This window comes from Callithrix jacchus, chromosome 13, assembly GCF_049354715.1.
Source record: "Callithrix jacchus isolate 240 chromosome 13, calJac240_pri, whole genome shotgun sequence".
NCBI lineage: Eukaryota > Metazoa > Chordata > Mammalia > Primates > Cebidae > Callithrix > Callithrix jacchus.
Window position 1 is genome coordinate 99,952,584 of NC_133514.1, and position 19,929 is coordinate 99,972,512.

General features: G+C 36.8%; 1 protein-coding gene across 6 annotated transcripts in view; it reads left to right on the forward strand.

The window, feature by feature from the left end:
• The window catches only part of WDR7 (WD repeat domain 7), a 390,067-nt gene that overhangs the window by 187,211 nt on the left and 182,927 nt on the right, over positions 1–19,929 (forward strand). For all 6 annotated transcript variants that reach the window (XM_054244247.2, XM_078348222.1, XM_035271195.3 and 3 more), the window contains one exon: positions 2,366–2,479. In XM_054244247.2, coding sequence (XP_054100222.2) covers positions 2,366–2,479 — 114 coding nt within the window. The remainder of the gene's footprint in view (positions 1–2,365; positions 2,480–19,929) is intronic.

Here is a 19,929-nt window from a genome sequence, read left to right on the forward strand (position 1 = left end):
TATATAATTATTTCCATGTGTTGCTGTTGCTTTTATTTTGTTAAGAATTCTTGAGACTATATTATGAGAGATACTGGTTTGTAGTTTTCTTTATATTCTTTTTCTGCTAAGGATTTTGTAACCCTTACTATGTTTTGGGAAGCATCAATCAGAGAACCAGTTTTAGCACTGCTCCCTGGTCTTTGTGCCTGTTACTTTGAGATGTACATGTTTGTTCCTTAAGCTCTGTTCCAAAATACTGAATTCCCTTGGTTGAATAGTTAACTGGCACAGCACAGGAACTCTATGGAATGCTTGGTAGTGTTTATAATCAGTATTGTATGATTCTATGATTTCATGGTTATGCTGTGATGTTCTGTGACACCTCCCACCCTGTCCCCAGAAACTTAGTCCCGGGAAAGACTTGGTGATAAATTGATATTGAAGTTTGAAATCAAAAGACCTATGTCTCAATTCTGGTTCCTGAATTTAGTAGCTATATTATGTTGAGCAATTACTTAGCCTCTCTGATTAAATGAGCTAAATTTAGATGGATCTGTAAACTTGTTACGACATAAATACCAGCTTTATTTTCATTGATCTCTTAGTTTTATAGGAAAGGAGAATACTAATGCTGATTGTTACAATCCAAACTATTTCTTAATATTTTTTTCAGTGTTTCTCTGATCCTTTTAAATATTACAAAGTTCTAAGCAAGAAATTAGACTGAGATATTTCAAATACTTATATATTGATTTAATAATGTGAAATAATGATTTTTGATTTTGTGTTTGAGCAATATCTGTTTAGGAATGTGATGTTTACTTTCTTATCTCTTCTTTGTAATTATATTACTGATAGCTCTCTTTAATAAAGTAATATTTTTGTAGTATATCCCCTGTATGTTAAAATTAGTCATATAAATCTAACAATAAAAATGCTTCTGTAAGTTAAACATTGAGTACATATGGACACAAAGAAGGGAATAGTGGACACGGGGCATACTTGAGGGTGGAGGCTGGTAGATGGGTAAGGACTGAAAAACTACCTATTGTGTACTATGCTTGGGTAATGGAATAATTTGTACACTAAACCCCCACAAAATACAATTTATCTATGTAGCAAATCTGCACATGTACCCTGAATCTAAAACAACAGTTAAAAAAAATATTTTTGAAAACAAATCCTTATGTGAAGTGGTAGCTTTGTCATTTTTTTATTTATCAGGCATCATTCTTTAGCATTATTATTTTTAAAAGCAACTCTGAATAAGTAATGGTACTAAATAGTGTGTTTCAACCCCCAAGTTTAAATCCTTAAAGCTTGGAACTGCCTACTGGTAGGTCCATTTCTGGATCTGTTATGGTGACTAAGATTCTTCCTCTTTTGATGCCTTTGGTTAACTGGAGTCAGCAAGGCTGAATTTCACATAAATGTTTAAGTTAATTCCCCTTAGAAGAAAATAACTCCTTGAACCAAAGAATTTTTTTTAAATACTTAAATGGATTATATATAGGCAGTTATTGCTATACATATAAGACTATTTGGTCAGGAAGTTTAACTCCTAGAGTAACTCCTAATGGGCAGATTTGTACATTATCACGACTGAACAACATCTTTTGATAACCATGTGAAAAATCTTGATGAACCCCCTACTATCTGTTGAGAAATTGAGAAATAATGTGACAGATGCAAGTTGACAACAAATATGTATCATCAAATATGAAAGGATAGGTATGTAAGGAAACGACATTTGTGTGAGCTGACAGATTCTCAGGCAATTTACAGAATGGAAGCTTTTGGCCTCAGAACTTCTTTGCCTGTTTGCTTTCAGTTAGCTTCTTTCATTGTGATAATTATCAGACCTCATGTTGAATTTCTTTATAGAGGAAGATGTTACACTCTCTTTGGGCAATGCATTTCAGGTCCCTTACTTAGCCCTAGAGCACAAATTCTTTTCATGTCCTCATCTTTCCTCCCAACTCCCAAGTTATAAACTAACATTAAAAAGAAGTAAACTTTTAAAATAATCCTCACTTTCCAGATTGGTTTCCTCTTTGTTGCATAATTGTCTAAATCGGCTAAAGTAACTGTAGCAAAAAGATTAAAAGAATAAAGTAAAAAATGTAATACTTCAGCATCCTGTTAGTTTTTCCCAGATCTAGATTAAAAATAAATATAGTATATACCCATGTACATATAGACACAAAATAAATAGAGCACACGCAAATCTTTTCTTCATTGATTGGTATCTTTGTAATTTTGGTGAACATAAATATTTTTTAATGTATTTACATCCATTAAGTAAATTAAAAATCTTTAAAATTTCTTTTTGCCTTATTTTTCCTGTTTTAAAATGAAACCTTGTGATTCACATTTGTTTTAGCTGGAGTCACATCAGAGGCCATGCAGACTCTCACCACTGCTCCTGAAGCCTCAGGGCCTGAAGCCAAAGTCCAGGAGGAAGAACATGACCTTGTGGATGATGACATCACCACTGGTAAGCACAGACGTCTTCGACATCTGGTTGGAGCTTTGTTTGACATTGCAAAGTGTTTCCTAGATTACTTGTGGTGGGATTAAGTATTTCGATGGAAAGGGTGGAAACTTGTATTGCTGGTGTATTTAGTTTTATGAAGCTGTTTAGTGTCCTCTTTGATCTTGAGGTCAAAAGAAGTGGAACTGTTTGTTTGGTCCAGGTTTGCTCGTTGTAGCTATAACAATGAACCTGCTAGCTGTGCACTTGTTTTCTGGAGACCTTTTAATTCAGAGGCTGCGATCATTACTAAAGCTTTGGAATTCGTAGAGGAATATACTCATTAAGTTTTGAAAGATTTTGCAACTACCAGGTAAACTAAAGAATACTAAAATTTAATCACAGTATATACAGTATAGGCTGTTTAAGAAAACTTACTCTTTATACCTATACTATAGAAATGAATGCTGCTTTTTAAAAGTTGTTTACTTAGGATACTGAACATTCTTATCTGTATTACCTTTCACTTAAAGTGAAATTTAGGTGAAAAACATAAAGCAAATTTTAGGAAACTCACACACTATAAATGTTTAGCCTATCTTTTTATACTCATAAACCAGTTTCAATTACTGCATCTGGAAATGCATTCAGCTCAATTTCTTTGAATGCACAGAGGATAAAAACAACCTAGTATAAATACTTTTATTGGTATTAAAAATAAGCTTTTGTTTTGGGTTTGGATGGTTAAAATTTAAAATTTGATTATGAAGTGTGTAATTGTTGTGAAGCAAGAAATATTTAATAGTTATCAATAATTTAGAAAGAAGCATGCCCAAAAAATTTTTCAACAAAAATTAAAGGGAGGGCTGGACACAGTGTCTCACGCCTGTAAGGCCAGCACATTGAGAAGCCGAGGCAGGTGGATCACCCAAGGTCAGCAGTTCAAGACCAGCCTGGCCAATATGGCAAAATCCTATCTCTATTAAAATAAATACCAAAATTAGCCAGGTGTGGTGGTAATGAAAATACAAAAATTAGCCAGGTGTGGTGGCAGGCGCCTGTAATCGCAGCTACTCAAGAGGCTGAGGCAGGAGAATCACTTGACCTGGGAGGTGGAGGTTGCAATGAGAGGAGATGGCACCACTGCACTCTAGCCTGAGTGACAGAGCAAGACTGTCTCAAATTAAAAAAAGAAAAGAAAGGGGAGCGAGCTTCTTTCCGTCCTTTTGTCATTCTGTCCTTCCGTCCCTCTGTCCCTCCCCTCTCTCCCTCCGTCCCTCCCCTCTCTCCCTCCGTCCCTCCCGTCTCCCTCCTTCCGCCCTCTCTCCCTCTTTCCCTCTCCCTCCCTCCCTCTTTCTCTCCTTCCCTCCCTCTCTCCCTCCTTCCCTCTCTCTCTCTCCCCTCTTCCCTCTCTCTCTCCCCCCCTTTCCTCTCTCCCTCCCCCCTTCCCTCTCTCTCCCTCCCCCTGTCTTTTTCTCCCTCTCTCCCTCACTCCCTCTTTTTCTCCCTCTCTCCCTCCCTCCCTCTCTCCCTCCCTCCCTCTCTCACTCCCTCTCCTCCTCCCCCTCCCCCTCCTTCTCCCCCTCCCCCTCCCCCTACCCCTCCCTCTCCCTGTCTCCCTCTGTCTCCCTCTGTCTCCCTCCTGTCCTGCATCTTGTGAATCACATCCCATCCGTCTTTCTGTCTGTCCTTCCATCTTGTCTTGTCTTTTCTTTCCTCTGTGTTAGGCAGGTTACTGCTGCTACCTGAATGCCTTTAAATTTTTTTTCCCTGGGAAGGAGAAAACCTAATGTCTCCTTTGAACATTACACAGTGTATATTTAAATACCTATAGCCTTGTGCCATGCTGCCTAATATTGCCAAACTTGGGGAACATCTGATTTTCAATAAAAATGAGATGATGCTGGTGGCTATTACTTACTTTAAAATTCTTTTTAATGTGTAAGTTCATTGTTGAAAAATACCCAACCTAAATATGAACAATTTCAGGAACTTCTACCTTTTCTGAAAGTCATTTAGCACTTTACAGTTAAGATGTTTGTTTCAGTAGCCGCTAAAGGAAATTATTTTATTTGTAGATTTTTAAACGAGTCTGTGTTGTATTCAGTTGTCACTGCTTTTCATACTGTTCTAAGTGTTTTTTATGTTTTAATTCCCTGTAAAGTTTACAGAACTTCTAATCTATAAAAAGTAGTTAAGTCATAGCAAAAATAAATTTGCCTTTACAATAGTAGAATAACTTAATTTGCATTCTAGAGTAAAAGCTGAATTTTTGAGCAGTCAAATAAGCATGATTAGATCAGTACATTGAAATTTTGAATTATGCACTATCAGAGACACGAGATAGCATTCTAGTATATGATTTTTAAATTTTAGTTGTCGCAAAATTAAGAAGATAAGAATGCAAATCTAGTTTGAAGAGTTGATCAATGGTACATACAATATATTTTAATCTAAGTTTGGTTAAACATATGTGACAAATGTCTTTTATCAGTTGATTTATTCATTTCACGTCATGGGTACTAGAGGCAAGAATGTTCAATATCAGAAGAACATAAATAGCTGAAAAAACGGCTTCCTTCCCATGTTGTCAAAGCAAGTAGCATGTTGGAGTCTGTAGATCGTTTGGGTTACCTTTAGATTGTGTGACTTGATTAAGCTGTGGTATAGATTTTTGTGAGGGTTTAGAAGAAAACCATATTCTTTTCATTGACTAGAATCCTATGGAAATTGCATTATGAAAAATATGGTAGATGCATTGAGAGAAATGTGATTCAAGCACAATAATCTTATTTTGGGGTAACCAGTGTTGTAGAGAGTCAGTACTACAAAGAGGAAAGCCGGCCAGTGCAGCCATGCAGATGATTTTTCCAGTTATTTGAAAGGAATTGTTCTAATATTTCTTCATAAAATAAGTAGAAATTACATCATGAGAGGTATTTGCCTGCATTTTCAGGGAATTCTTATTTGAAAGCTATAGCTAGGTTAATGTAGGTAGTTGTATTACTTTTATTATTGTAGTAATCTGGGTCTTAATTCCTAGAAACAGTCTGAGCAAGATAACAATTAAAATATGAGGTATAATTTAATGCTTTCACTAAAGGCAGAATGCTTTTTGAAATTTTTCTTTTGGGTACAAGTGAGTTTAGGTATGAATGCTGTCTTATGACACTTGAATCTGAGCCTAGTAGCCTTTATTAGCATTTGCCTTATAAAAGTAAAAAAGCATGGATTAAGCTGTACAAGTGTTGGCTGTGATCAATTGGAACTAATTAAATTTATTTGAAACGACGAATCTTAACTGAAGAGAACAGCTGCAAAGACTAGGAGGAAAAAAATTGGGTCTTGATTGATACAATTGAAATTTTCACTCTCGTTTAAAAATATGCAGCAGCTTCTTTCTCTATCTCTTTTTAAAGCTAATATCTATTGATCAGCTCTACCAAGTAATGCCAGTGCGCCTGGGTCAACACATACTCAGTTTTACTTAGCATTCTGTCTTGAGGTTCATCAAATTCTTTCCTTTAACCATATGCTTTAAATTATATATCATAGACATATTAGGTGCCTTGGTGGATTAATAGTGTTTTATGTAGAGAAATGTTAAAACCTATTTTACATTTTTATATTGTACAATATACATGGAAATGTGCTTTTCAATGACGTTGCTTTAGGATTTATAATATTCTGTATATTTAGAATCTGTTTTAACAATAGTAATAGAATTTGAAATAAAAACAGTAGCACTTCTAGATTATAATTTGAGTCACAAGAATAGTACTGTATACCAGTATTTTGCTTTTATGTGTATACTTTTATTTCCAGTATTATAATTGCTATGTAGATATATAACCAATGTTTATAAATAACACATTCCTACTTATGTTATTAATAGGTCACAATTATACTAATGCAGTAAATCTCACTAAAGCTGACATAAATATAAAAAATTTTTGTTAATCTAATCTAATTTTCTTAAAGGAGACCTTTGTGTGACTTATTTAATTTTGCTTGATGTGTCCTTTATCATGGTATAGTATAGCATTCTGATTCAGGGTGAAGTGATACACCCTCTAAATATAATCTTACCTTAATTGCAGGCTGAACAGAAGTTTGGTAGGGTCATTCACCTACATGTTTGTGAATGACTTTAAGAAAGTCCGTATATTCTTCTGAGGGTCATATTTTGGTGTCCTTCCTCTCAACACAGCAAAGACACAAACTGACCAAAACAATGATAAAGGGTCAAGAGGCATTGACACTGTCAAAAAGGACACCTTGGTACAGATCAGCAGCATAGTTGACAGATTCAGGTGTGGTGGTGCACACCTGTGGTTCCAACTACTTGGGAGGCTGAGCTGGGAGGATCACTTGAGCTCAGGAGGTCGAGGCTACAGTGAGCCGTCTTCACACCAGCGCACTCCTTCATGGGTGACAGAGCAAGACTCTGTCTCAAAAAAAAAAAGAGAAAAAGAAAAAGAAAACTGGGCTAATGCTATCCTTTCACCTCAAACTCCTGAATAGCTGGGACTACAGGTGTCCTACTGTGTTCATCTAATCTCATTATTTAAAATGGAAATTTGTTATTCTAAATTTAGACCAAGAGATTATCTCCTTTAGGAAAAAAATCACCATGTATTCATTCTTTAAATTTTCAAACATTATTTAGAACTGTCGTGATATAGTAATAGAAGTATTTTAATAATTAAAGTCATTTCTTTGCATACATGTAAATTTTCATTGTTTTGTCCAGCTTTTTGAAGTCATTGGTATAAAACTGACACATTAATATATGTTTATACACTAAAGTCAACATCTCTATTGTTTTAAGATGGAGCTGAAAAGGACGTCTAGTCTGAGACTAAATATTGATTTGTGCATTTAACTGCTTACTAAGGTCCTATTCATAAGATGTTTTTACATTTGTTCTGAATGAAAGATAAGAAATTTACTGTTAAAGTACAGATAAACTCCAAAGAATAGAAGAGATTATGTATTCAGAAATCAGACGTTGTTTTCTAACCAGGAGTCAGGGGCTATGTAATTTGTAAACTAGAATAAGACACTTCCACCTGCACCCTCTGCCTTTCTCATTCTTTAACTTACATTTAACAGTCTAAAAAGTAGTCTAGATGTATGTGAACTTTAAGTCACTTTTTCTGAATTATCACTACCCTTGCTTTTGCTTTTGACTGCAGAATGTTAGCTACTACAAAATATATGCGTTTGCTGTATTAAGGCTCTTAGTACATGTAAATTACTAAAGCTGTGGTTTTTTTTTCCTCTGCAGTTTTCATGAAAACAGATGTTAAGAAAAATAAGAGTGTAAATTTTATAATTTTCTGAGTGAAGTGTGTCATTTCAAATAATTTATCTTTTTGTCCTTTTTAAAAAAATCTGGGAGAAGAAACCGTATATTAAAACATTCCTTTCTTCTTTAGTGTTTAACGCTTAGCTTTAGTTTGTGTTGAAGGATAAGTAGAATGTTCCTACATACAGTATTTAAGAAAGTTTTTGACATGAATCTAAAATACAGAAAAAAATGATGCTGTATAAAACTGAGGTACACTTTCTTTTCTCATATTTCCTCTCTGGGTGATTTACTTTTTCTTTGGTTTTAACTACCACTTGCATGTTAATGACTGTCAATCAAATCTGTATCTCCAACCTAGCCTTCTTTTTTCAGCATAAGATTCATATGTCATCCTGCCTGAGTGTCCTGTAGATACCTAAATACCAAGTGCAAAAGAAGCTATTGGCCAGGTGTGGTGGCTTGTGCCTGTAATCCCAGCACTTTGGGAGGCTGAAATGTGCGGATCACCTGAGGTCAGGAGTTTGCGACCAGCCCGGCATACATGTAGTGTAACTCTACTAAAGATAAAATAATTATTTGTATTTATAGTGTATTAATTCCAGCTATATGGGAGGCTGAGGCAGGAGAATTGCTTGAACTCAGGAGGCAGAAATTGCAGCGGGCTAAGATCGTGTCACTGCATTCCAGCCTGGGTGACAGAGCAAGACTCTGTCTCTGAAAAACAAAAAACAAGAGAAACACAAAGGAACTATATTTATTCCTAAACCCTCATCTCCTTTCATATGTATACCTCAGTTAAAGGCGCATCACTGATGTACCATTACTTACCTGACATCTCAAACTTGAAGCCCGAGAATAATCCTTTTTAACAGGGTCCACATAGAGTTGGTGTAAGTTCTTGTAAAATGTGCTTCTTAAATATCTCAGTGTTTTTTGTCTTCTCTGTTTCCACAGAGAACACCTAGATCCAGACTTGTGTTTTTTCTTCTGCAGATTATCATTCCAGAAGAAAGATCATTCTCCATCATCTTCATTCTCTTGTTGTCATCTTGGTCATGTCTTCTATGATGCTAAGAGTTTCAGAAGCCAGTTCATCACCCTTCACCCTCATTAACAGCTGCTTAATGACTTCCCATTGATTACAGCCCCAAATCTAAATACCGTGGCGAGATATCTAGGGTTCTTCAAGGACTGACTTATATCTCTGATGTCATCAGCTAAAGCAATGCTTAACCTCGTTTCCCAGGGTACCCTGCTGTTTTGTGATTTGTACTTTGCATGTGCCCCCTCCATCTCCATCTGGCTGGCATGCTCTTAACTCTCACATATGGGGTGAAATTCCAAGAATTCCTCTCAAATTCAGCTTGAGCGTCATCTTCATGAATCCTGTCTGGATTCTGATATAATATCTTCCTGTTCATTGTACACATGCTGCTCTTGAAGCTTAATAATATGTAGCAATAATGACATCTGTAATTTTGTTAAGTAATCATTTCACTTGGCCTTTGTGAGTCATAAAGTCCCCTTTGTGGGCATGTGACTTTTACCTTCTTGTATGCCCAGCACTAGAAGAGCTGGTACATAGCATCTTCTCAATAAATGTTTATTGAATAAATGACTGAATTAATCCATAAGGTTATTCATATTTCAAGTAGCACTTCTTATATACTATGTATTTACCTACATATATTTGCTATATCCTTCCTATACTTAGATAGTTTATATCTCCTTAACCCTACCACCTATTTTCTTAGTATTTAAATGGCTCAAAAAATCTTGGTAACACATTAACGAGGTGATGTAGGCTTATTTGTAGATAAATTTTCTCTTGATATTATGAAAATGAGACTGGAAACACATCTAAGAACATAATTAGCTTTACCAAATTAGTCACTGTTGTTTATGTTTCAAAGTTCAGCTTTTTCTCTTGGAAAAAAATATGTCTTCAGAATTAGGAGAAGAATGTGATACATTTAAATAAGAAAAGATAGGGGAAAAATACCTGGAACAAATATGTTTTTAACTTAATGAGCAGGTGGAAGGTGGGACATGCCACTGGAATTGCACAAGCAGAGAGCTAGACCCTTATAGAACTCTCAGAGAGCCCCTTTCTGTGGTCTGCCTTGGCCCTTTCAGGTTTGAAACAGTGGAGATGTACTTGTGGATGATGGTCCTAGTTTCTTAGAAGTCTGGAAATCCCTGTTTGGTTGCTGCCTCTTCAGTCACTCTTTTCTTCCTTACTCTGATAGCTGTGCCTCCTCATTTCTGGGATGGATTTCTGTCAGTGAAACCCAAAGTCTTTAATCAGCTGTTGTCTTGGCACCAAATCTTCCATAACACAATTTTCCTAAGGGCATTTTTATTTTTGTATGTGCATCTAAAGGTTGTTTGTTATATTTTTGCAAGGGGTTTGGGAAATAAGTAGGAATTAATGCCATCTTTGCAAACTTATGTAAAAGAACACATTGCAAAATCAAGAATATAAAGAAGTAATAATCTCAGTGACTTAGCAGCATTTATTGAGTACATAATATGTGTCGGACTGGCTCTGTGCTCTTGTAAATCCTCACACCATCACACCATTCATGTGATGTCTTCATCATCACTTTTGTTTTACAGGAGAAGGAGATGAGGCACAGAATGGTAAAGTCACTTGTCACATAAAAGCCACAGAGAGGAAATGGCAAAGTCAGGATTTGAAGCTGGGCGATTGCTTCTAGATCTTTTGCTTTAAAATGAAGTAATTTGTTCAAAATCAGGTCATTTATAAACCTTATAAGAGAAAGAAACACATGTATTGATTATGACTTGTCATTTTCTTTTTGTGTCATATAGAAACATTTTAATTTTTAATATACTTTTATTAGTACAAAGATGTTTGAAATGTAAAGAAAATACTCTGTTTTCTTAAAAGATAGATATAGATACTCAGTATATGAAGATAATTTTATATATTATCTAGATAAACTAGAATTTCTACTTCATGTTCATATAAAACCACACACATAAATACACTAACACATAAACAGTATTAGATCAGAAAGGCTTAAGGTTTGAGTTTCATGTTGACTAGTATATATTTCTTTTGCTAAATTAAGACCAAATAGGAAAAAAGCAGAAATACTAAGTTGGATAATAATGCAGGTGCTACATCGGGGTTGGGGGAGGGCAGGTGGGTGGTAGAGGGAGGCCATCCCTGTGAGTGAATAACCTTCAGGATGAACTCAAAGTTTGGCCTTTTGTGAGCAGTGTAATAATACCTCATGGATAAGAATGAATTGCATTAGATTGTGGCACACTATTATATATCTGTATATTACATGAATTACCCTTATAATTGATATCAAACCCATATGACCAAAAGTTGTAATTCACAAAAGTAATGACAACAGTGTCTCATAATTCACCGACTTTATGTCATTCCCGTGAATGATTGTTTTTACTGTGCAAACCATGTTAAAGGGGAAAACAGGTTTTAAAATGGATGTCTGGTTCTGAAGACTCTTTCCTCCTGATACTTCATAGTCATTTTTAATACACCAAAAGATAATTAAATTTACTAACATCTGTGTGTTTCCCATGATTTCTTGGTTTAAAATCGATGTCAAGCATAAAGGCTTTCACTCTTGATTTAAAGTTGTAAATTGCAGATGAAAGGTAATACCTAATATTTGAAGTGAAGATAGCCATGAACCCGAATGTGTTTTCTCCTCATGTAACATACTAGAAAGAGGAGTCCTCACTCATAGGTAGGATAAAGATCGAGAGTATTTTCTCATTCTTTTTTGTTATAATGATTTATCCTAAATAAAGATGGATGAATTAAATCCAATGTGAAAGGATTCAGGAATCTTCAGCTACTCTTTCTTTGTTTGCCCTTTCTGTAAATGTATTTTTTCAGGTGTTTAGTACCACTGAAAAGTAGTATAAGGTATATTCAATTTTACTCAGTAAATCATAAATAAGTGCCTTATTTCTTCTATCAGCACATTCTCTGGAGGATTTAATAAAGCAAGCCTCTAGATGAGAAACTCATGATCAAATTTTAGATATGTCTGCACGCAAGTGCATAGATGACATACATGTGCATATTCTCTGTAGATAGGAGAATTCAGAGTACAGGGCTTAGTTAATGGCAGGAGTTATGTAAGAGGTAAGCCTGCACTTATTGCAGAAGTGCTGAGACATGGGAAAAGCTACCGAGCTCAAGCACATAGGGATGTAGCCAATGCATTCCATCAACATTTTTCAACCCTCTTCTATTTAACAGTCAACCCTGCTTTAAAGTAACATACAGTACAGAATATAAAATCAGCTAATTTCCAAACTAACATGACAGTAGATCCTCCTTCCTTGATGATACAGCCAGTCTGTCCACTTTAGGCAAGGCCATTCTTCTTCTCACTCTCCAACCCAGAATAAGCTGGAAATAAGTAGAAGGTGTGTTTCTTCCCTCGCTCCCTTCTTCCCATGCTTTCTTTCTAGTTCTGTTACAAGCAAGAGGAAGACAAAGAAGAGAGATCCTCACTGTGGTGTAAGACAGTGCAGGATGGAAAGACTGGGAAAGACGTTAAAAATGCTCAGTTGTCATGAGAAGTGTGAAGGCAACACAGATGTTTTCAGTTCATTTTTCCTTATGATCTCGTAAACGGCATCTCAGGGTAATGGAAACTTGCTGCAGTGATAACAGAATTACTCGGTTAATTTTGAAAAACGAAATGTGGAGAATAAAAATCTGTAGATGGACAAGTCTTCGTTTTTTTTAAAATGGGAAAATTGGATCCAAGCAGCTCTAAATTGGTTAGTGTACTGTCCACATATACCAGAAGTCTGCAGTGAATTACTAAATAGGATTTGGGAGCACTTAGAAGAAAAAGTGAGAAGCAGTACAGGTGCCCCGAGCCTTACCACACTCACATTTTATCAGTGTTTCAGTTGCGTTGATTTTGTTGCCCTCCATCACCTAAAATAATTTTGATGTTTTGGTGTAAAGTGCATACAATGCATCATAAAATAACATTTATACTCTTTTGTGGGTTTTCACTACACACAGCACCCAATTGAATGGGTCATTCTGTTCGTGGAACGCTATCCTTCATGTTGAATTTCGGTTTTTAAAAAATTTGGTTTGGCATTACTCGTTACTGTCATTCTTGCTCAAGCATCATTGCGAATGCCTTCCTCATTATTTTCTCATGATGAATCTATCAGTTGACTTATGAATTAGGGAAGGGGACTTCTAAAAAATAGGAAGAGGTCTGTAAAGAAAATTCCAGCCATACAGCCCAGTTCAGCATGTCACTAGTAACAATCACCCCCATTTTGCTACTCCAGATCATCTCTGGGTGGCGCACTGTACGTCTTTGATGCTTGTGATACTGAAGGTGTCTGACTCACTCGTGTATATTTGTGTGGAAGTTTTTGTGGATTCCCTTAAACAAATGATCTTTCAGAGGGTATGGCTTGCTATCCCAGCACACTTTTTACAGTTAAATGTGCAGAAAGTAGTATTCACTCTGTGGACCTTAGTGGCATATCTGACAGATGACTGTCACTGTAGAAGCATGATATTCAGTGTAGCCAGACTAAACTTCGTGCATCGGCCCCGCCTGGGAGAGTTCCTGTAGGAGTTCATGATACAGTAAATATCAGAGATTGAAGATCAACTTAATGAAATAAAGCATGAAGACAAGATTAGAGAAAAAAAGAATGAAAAGGAATGAACAAAGCCTCCAAGAAATATGGGACTGTGTGTAAAGACCAAACCTATGTTTGATTAGTGTACCTGAAAATGACAGGGAGAATGGAACCAAGTTGGAAAACATACTTTGGGATATTATCTAGGAGAACTTCCCCAACCTAGCAAGACAGACCAACGTTCAAATTCAGGAAATAGAATACCACTAAGATACTCCTTGAGAAGAGCAATCCAAGACACATGATCGTCAGTTTTACCAAGGGTGAAAATTGAAGGAAAAAATATTAAGGGCAGTCAGAGAGAAAGGTCCAGTTTTCAGCAAAGGGAAGCCCCTCACACTAACCAGCAGATCTCTCTGCAGAAACCCTACATGCCAGAAGAGAAGGGGACCAATAGTCAACATTCTTAAAAGAATTTTAAACCTAGAATTTTATATCCAGCCAAACGAAGCTTCATAAGTGAAGGAGGAGTAAAATCCTTTACAGACAAGCAAATGCTGAGGGATTTTGTCACCACCAGGCCTGCCTGACAAGAGCTCCTGAAGGAAACACCAAATATGGAAAGGAAAAATCAGTATCAGCCATTGCAAAAACATACCAAAACATAAAGACCATCAACACTGTGAAGAAACCACATCAACTAATGGGCAAAATAACCAGCTAGCATCATAATGACAGGATCAAATTTACCCATAACAATATTAATCTTAAATGTAAATGGGCTAAATGCCCCAATTAAAAGACACAGTCTGGTAAACTGGATAGTCAAGACCCATTGGGGTGCTTACTCAGAAGATCCATCTCACATGCAAAGACACACATAGCCTGAAAACAAAGGGATGGAGGAATATTTACCAAGCAAATGGAAAACAAAAAGGGATTGCAATCTTAGTCTCTGATAAAACAGACTTTAAACCAACAAAGATCAAAAAGACAGAAGGATATTTCATGATGATAAATGGATCAATGCAACAAGAATAGCTAACTATCCTAAATATATATGCACCCAAAACAGGAGCACCCAGATTCATAAAGCAAGTTCTTAGAGACCCACAAAGAGACTTAGACTCCCACAGTGGTAGATTTTAACACCCCACTGTCAATGTTAGATCAATGAGACACAAAATCAACAAGAATATTCAGGACTTGAATTCAGCTCTGGACTAAGTGGACATAATAGACATCTACAAAACTCTCCACCCCAAAACAATAGAATATACATTCTTAGCACCACATAGCACTTATTCTAAAGTTGACCACATAATTGGAAGTAAAACACTCCTCAGTAAATGCAAAAGAATGAAAATCATAAACAGTCTCTTGTACCACAGTGCAATCAAATTAGAACTCAGGATTAAGAAACTTACTAAAAACTGCACAACTACTTGGAAACTGAACAACGTGCTCCTGAATAACTACGGGGAAAATAATGAAATTAAGGCGGAAATAAATATGTTATTTGAAGCCAATGAGGACAGAGACATAAAGTACCAGAATCTCTGGGACATAGCTAAAGCAGTGTTTAGAGGGAAATTTATAATACTAAATGCCCACAGGAAAAGCTGGAAACATCTAAAAGTGACACCCTAATATCACATTAAAAGAACTAGAGAAGCAAAAGCAAATAGATTCAAAAGCAAGCAGAAGACAAGAAATAACTAAGGTCAGAGCAGAACTAAAGGAAATAGAGACACAAAAAACCCTTCAAAGAATCGATGAATCCAGGAGCTGGTTTTTTTAACAAAATTAGATAACCCATAGCCAGAATAATAAGAGAAGAATCAAATAGACAGAATAAAAATGATAAAGGGGATATTACCACTGATTCCACAGAAATACAAACTATTATCAGAATACTATAACCACCTGTATGCAAATAAACTAGAAAATCTAGGAGAAATGGATAAAATTCCGAACACATACACCTCTCAAGACTAAGCGGGGAAGAAGTTGGATACCTGAATAGACCAATAAGTTCTGAAATTGAGGCAGTAATTAATAGCCTACCAACCAAAAAAAAGCCCAGGACCAGACAAATTCATAGCCAGATTCTACCAGAGGTACAAAGAAGAGCTGATACCATTCCTTCTGAAACTATTCCAAACAATAGAAAAAGAGGGACTCTTCCCTAACTCATTTTATGAGGTTTGGTATCATCCTGATACTTTTGTTGTGGCAGAGACACAAAAGAAAATTTCAGGCCAGTATTCCTGATGAACATGGATGCCAAAATCCTCAATTACATACTGGCAAACCAAATCCAGCAGCACATTAAAAAGCATGTCCACCACCACCAAGCTGACTTCACCCCTGGCGTGCAAGACTGGTTCAACATTTGCAAATTAGTAAACATAATCCATCACATAAACAGAAGCAATGACAAAAACCACATGATTTTCTCAATAGATGTGGAGAAGGCCTTTGATAAAATTCAACGTCCCTTCATGCTAAAAACTCAAACTAGGTATTGATGGAATGCATCTAAAAATAAGAGCCATTTATGACAACCCCAGAGCCTATATCACACAGAATTGGCAAAAGCTGGAAGCATTCCCTTTGAAAATCAGCACAAAACAAGGATGCTCTCTCTCACCACTTCTCTTTAACACAGTATTGGAAGTTTTGGCCAGGGCAATCAGGCAAGAGAAAGAAATAAAGGGTTTTCGAATAGGGGGAGAGGAAGTCAAGTTGTCTGTTTGCAGATGACATGACTGTATATTTAGAAAACCCCATCATCTCAGCTCAAACACTCCTTAAGCTGATAACCAACTTCAGCAGAGTCTCAGGATACAAAATCAATGTGCAAAAATCACAAGCATTCCTATACACCAATAATAGACAAAAAGTCAAATCATGAGTGAACTCCCATTCACAATTACTACAAAGAGAATAAAATACCTGGGAATACAACTTACAAGGGATGTGAAGGATCTCTTCAAGGAGAACTACAAACCACTGCTCAAGAAAACAAGAGAGGACACAAACAGATGGAAAAACATTCCATGCTCATGGATAGGAAGAATCAATATCATGCAAATGGCCATACTGTCCAAAGTAATTTATAGATTCAGTGCTATTCCCATGAAGCTACCATTGACTTTCTTCACAGAATTAGAAAAAAACTACTTTAAATATCGTAGGAAACTGAAAAAGAGCCTGTATAGCCAAGATAATCCAAAGCAACAAGGACAAAGCTGGAGGCATTACCCTATCCACAGCAACCAAACCAGCCATGGTACTGATACCAAAACAGAAATATTGACCAATGGAACAGAACAGAGGCCTCAGAAATAATGCCACGCATCTACAACCATCTGATCTTTAACAAACCTGACAAAAACAAGCAATGGGAAAGGATTCCCTATTTAATAAATGGTGTTGGGAAAATTGGCTAGCCATATGCAGGAAACTGAAACTGGACCCCTTCCTTACACCTTATACAAAAATTAACTCAATATAGATTAAAGACTTAAATGTGGCCCAGCACGGTGGCTCATGCCTGTAATCCCAGCACTTTGGGAGGCCACGGCGGGTGGATCACAAGGTCAAGAGATCAACACCATCCTGGTCAACATGGTGAAACCCCGTCTCTACTAAAAATACAAAAAATTAGCTGGGCACAATGGTGCGTGCCTGTAATCCCAGCTACTCAGGAGGCTGAGGCAGGAGAATTGCCTGAACCCAGGAGGCGGAGGTTGCAGTGAGCTGAGATCGCGCCATTGCACTCCAGCCTGGGTAAACGAGCGAAACTCCGGCAGAAAGAAAGAGAGAGAGAGAGAGAGAGAGGGAGGAGAGAGAGGAGAGAGAAAGAAGGAAAGGAAGGAAAGAAAGACTTAAATGTAAGACCGAAAGCCATAAAAACCCTAGAAGAAAACCTAGGCAGTACCATTCAGGACATAGGCATGGGCAAAGACTTAATGACTAAAACACCAAAAGCAATGGCAACAAAAGCCCAAATTGACAAATGGGATCTAATTAAACTAAAGAGGTTCTGCAAAGGAAAAACTCATCAGAGTGAACAGTCAACCTACAGAATGGGAGAAAATTTTTGCAATCTATCCATCTGACAAAGGGCTAATACCTAGAATGTACAAGGAACTTAAACAAATTTACCAGAAAAAAACCCCATCAAAAAGTGGGCAAAGGATATGAATAGACAGTTCTCAAAAGAAGACATTTATGTATCCAAGAAACATATGAACAAAAGCTCATCATCACTGGTCATTAGAGAAATGCAAATCAAAACCACAATGAGATACCATCTCGCACCAGTTAGAATAATGATCATTAAAAAGGAAACAACAGATGCTGGAGAGGATGTGGAGAAATAGGAAGGTTTTTACATTGCTGATCGGGTTGTAAATTATTGTGGAAGACAGCGTGGCGATTCCTCAAGAATCTGGAACCAGAAATACATTTGACCCAGCAATCCCATTACTTGGTATATACCCGAAGGATTATAAATCATTCTTCTATAAAGACACACGCACACGTATGTTTATTGCAGCACTATTCACAACAACAAAGACTTGGAACCAACGCAGATGCTCATCAGTGATAGAACAGGTAAAGAAAATGTGGCACATATACATCGTGCAATACTATGCAGCCATAAACAAAAAGGATTTCATGTCCTTCGCAGGGACATGGATGAAGCTGTAAATCATTATTCTCAGCAAACACAGAGACAGAAAACAAAACACTGCATATTCTCACTAATAAGTGGGAGTTGAACAGTGAGAACCCATGGTCACAGGGAGGGAAACATCACACACCAGGGCCTGTCGGGATGTGGGGTGAGGGGAGGGATAGCATTAGGAGAAATACCTCATGTAGATGACAGATTAATGGGTGCAGCAAACTACCATGGCACATACATACCTATGTAACCTGCACATTCTTCACATGTATCCCAGAACTTAATGTATAATAAGAAAAAACAGTCTAAATATCTAAAGTCTTCTAAGTTTATAATTAATATAAGCTAATTGGTACCTAATAAATAAAACATTCCAATAAAGTGAATGTTTTGATTACAAATGTCAGTTGAATTATGTTGTATGAGTAGCTTATGAATTTTGTGTAGAGAATGTTAGTGTCATTCATGTGCCATGTAAGAATCTTTTCTTTAACCTCCACCTCATTTTGCTATGTAGTATCTTAAAATTGGAAAGACTTGCTCATAATCTAGTAGCTAGATTTTAATTCTAGACCAATCTTTTACTTGCTCATAATCTAGTAGCTAGATTTTAATTGTAGATCAATTTTTTACCCATTGCAAAGAATCTCATACCACATCACTGAACATAAAGGTTACCCTACTTTTGCTTACACACTGTATTAATTCTTCTATTGCTGCATAATAAATAAGCACAAATGTAAGTTTAAAACCCCACATTTATTATCTCATGGTTTCCATGGGTTAGGGAATCTGGGTCCAGCTTAGCTGTGTACTCTGCTTTAGGACACAAAAGTCTGCAAGCAAGGCATTGAAAACTAACATAGGAGCAGAAAACTAAACCTAGACCTAGCCAGGGCTAAGTCTTATCTGAGCTCTTGGTCCTCTTCCAGTCTCACATGCTTAGTGGCACAATTCAGTTCTTTGCTGGGGATTGAGGTCCTGAGCTCCTAGAGGCCACCCCCAGCTCCCTACCATGTGGCCCTGTCCATAGACATTTCATATCATAACAGCTTGAGTCTTTGAAATCAGTGCAACAGTCACTCTAGTAGGTGCTAGCAAGATGGAGTCATACATAAATTGAAACCTAATCACGAGAGTGCTGTACAGAATAATCTTATCATGGAAATGGACTCTCATCACGTTGCTATCTTCCGTGAGTAAGTGACAGATCATGCCTTTACTCGAGGCTAAGGGGTGGTATAAGGGTGTGACTCACTGGGAGTTACCTTAGGATAGTCTTCCTGACACACACCTACTCAGGTTTGGAGCTCACTGCTTGCACCTTTGTTCCTTCCATATTTTGCTTGTTTTATTTGTGTGTGAGAGAGAGCTCCCTCCTGCCTTCTCTGTCCTTCAGCAACATCTCATGTGACCTGATTTCTAGATCCTTCTCTGTTCCATTTATTTGTATCTATTACATTTAATCAGTGATATTCCTTAGAAGTTGATACCCAGAATGGACCATGCCACCAGTGGCAAACCAGTGCAAATATTATACAACTGTTTTCTTCCTTTATCTGGATGCTATATAATTTTGAAATTAAACTGGTTTACTTTAGAAAGCATCCCACATTTTTGTCTGCTACTAAAAGTGGAATCATTGAAAATGTCCGTTTTTACATGAAGTTCTATTAACTCAAGTCTTCCCAATTTAGAAGCAGGACTTGATAGTTGTTCTGTCTGCTTTCCACCTTATTGGTTTGAGCCCATCCTCCAGACTGGGAATCTGTTTCTCTGCCTTTCAGTGCATTAGTTATTTCTCCCTGCTTTATGTCCTCTGCG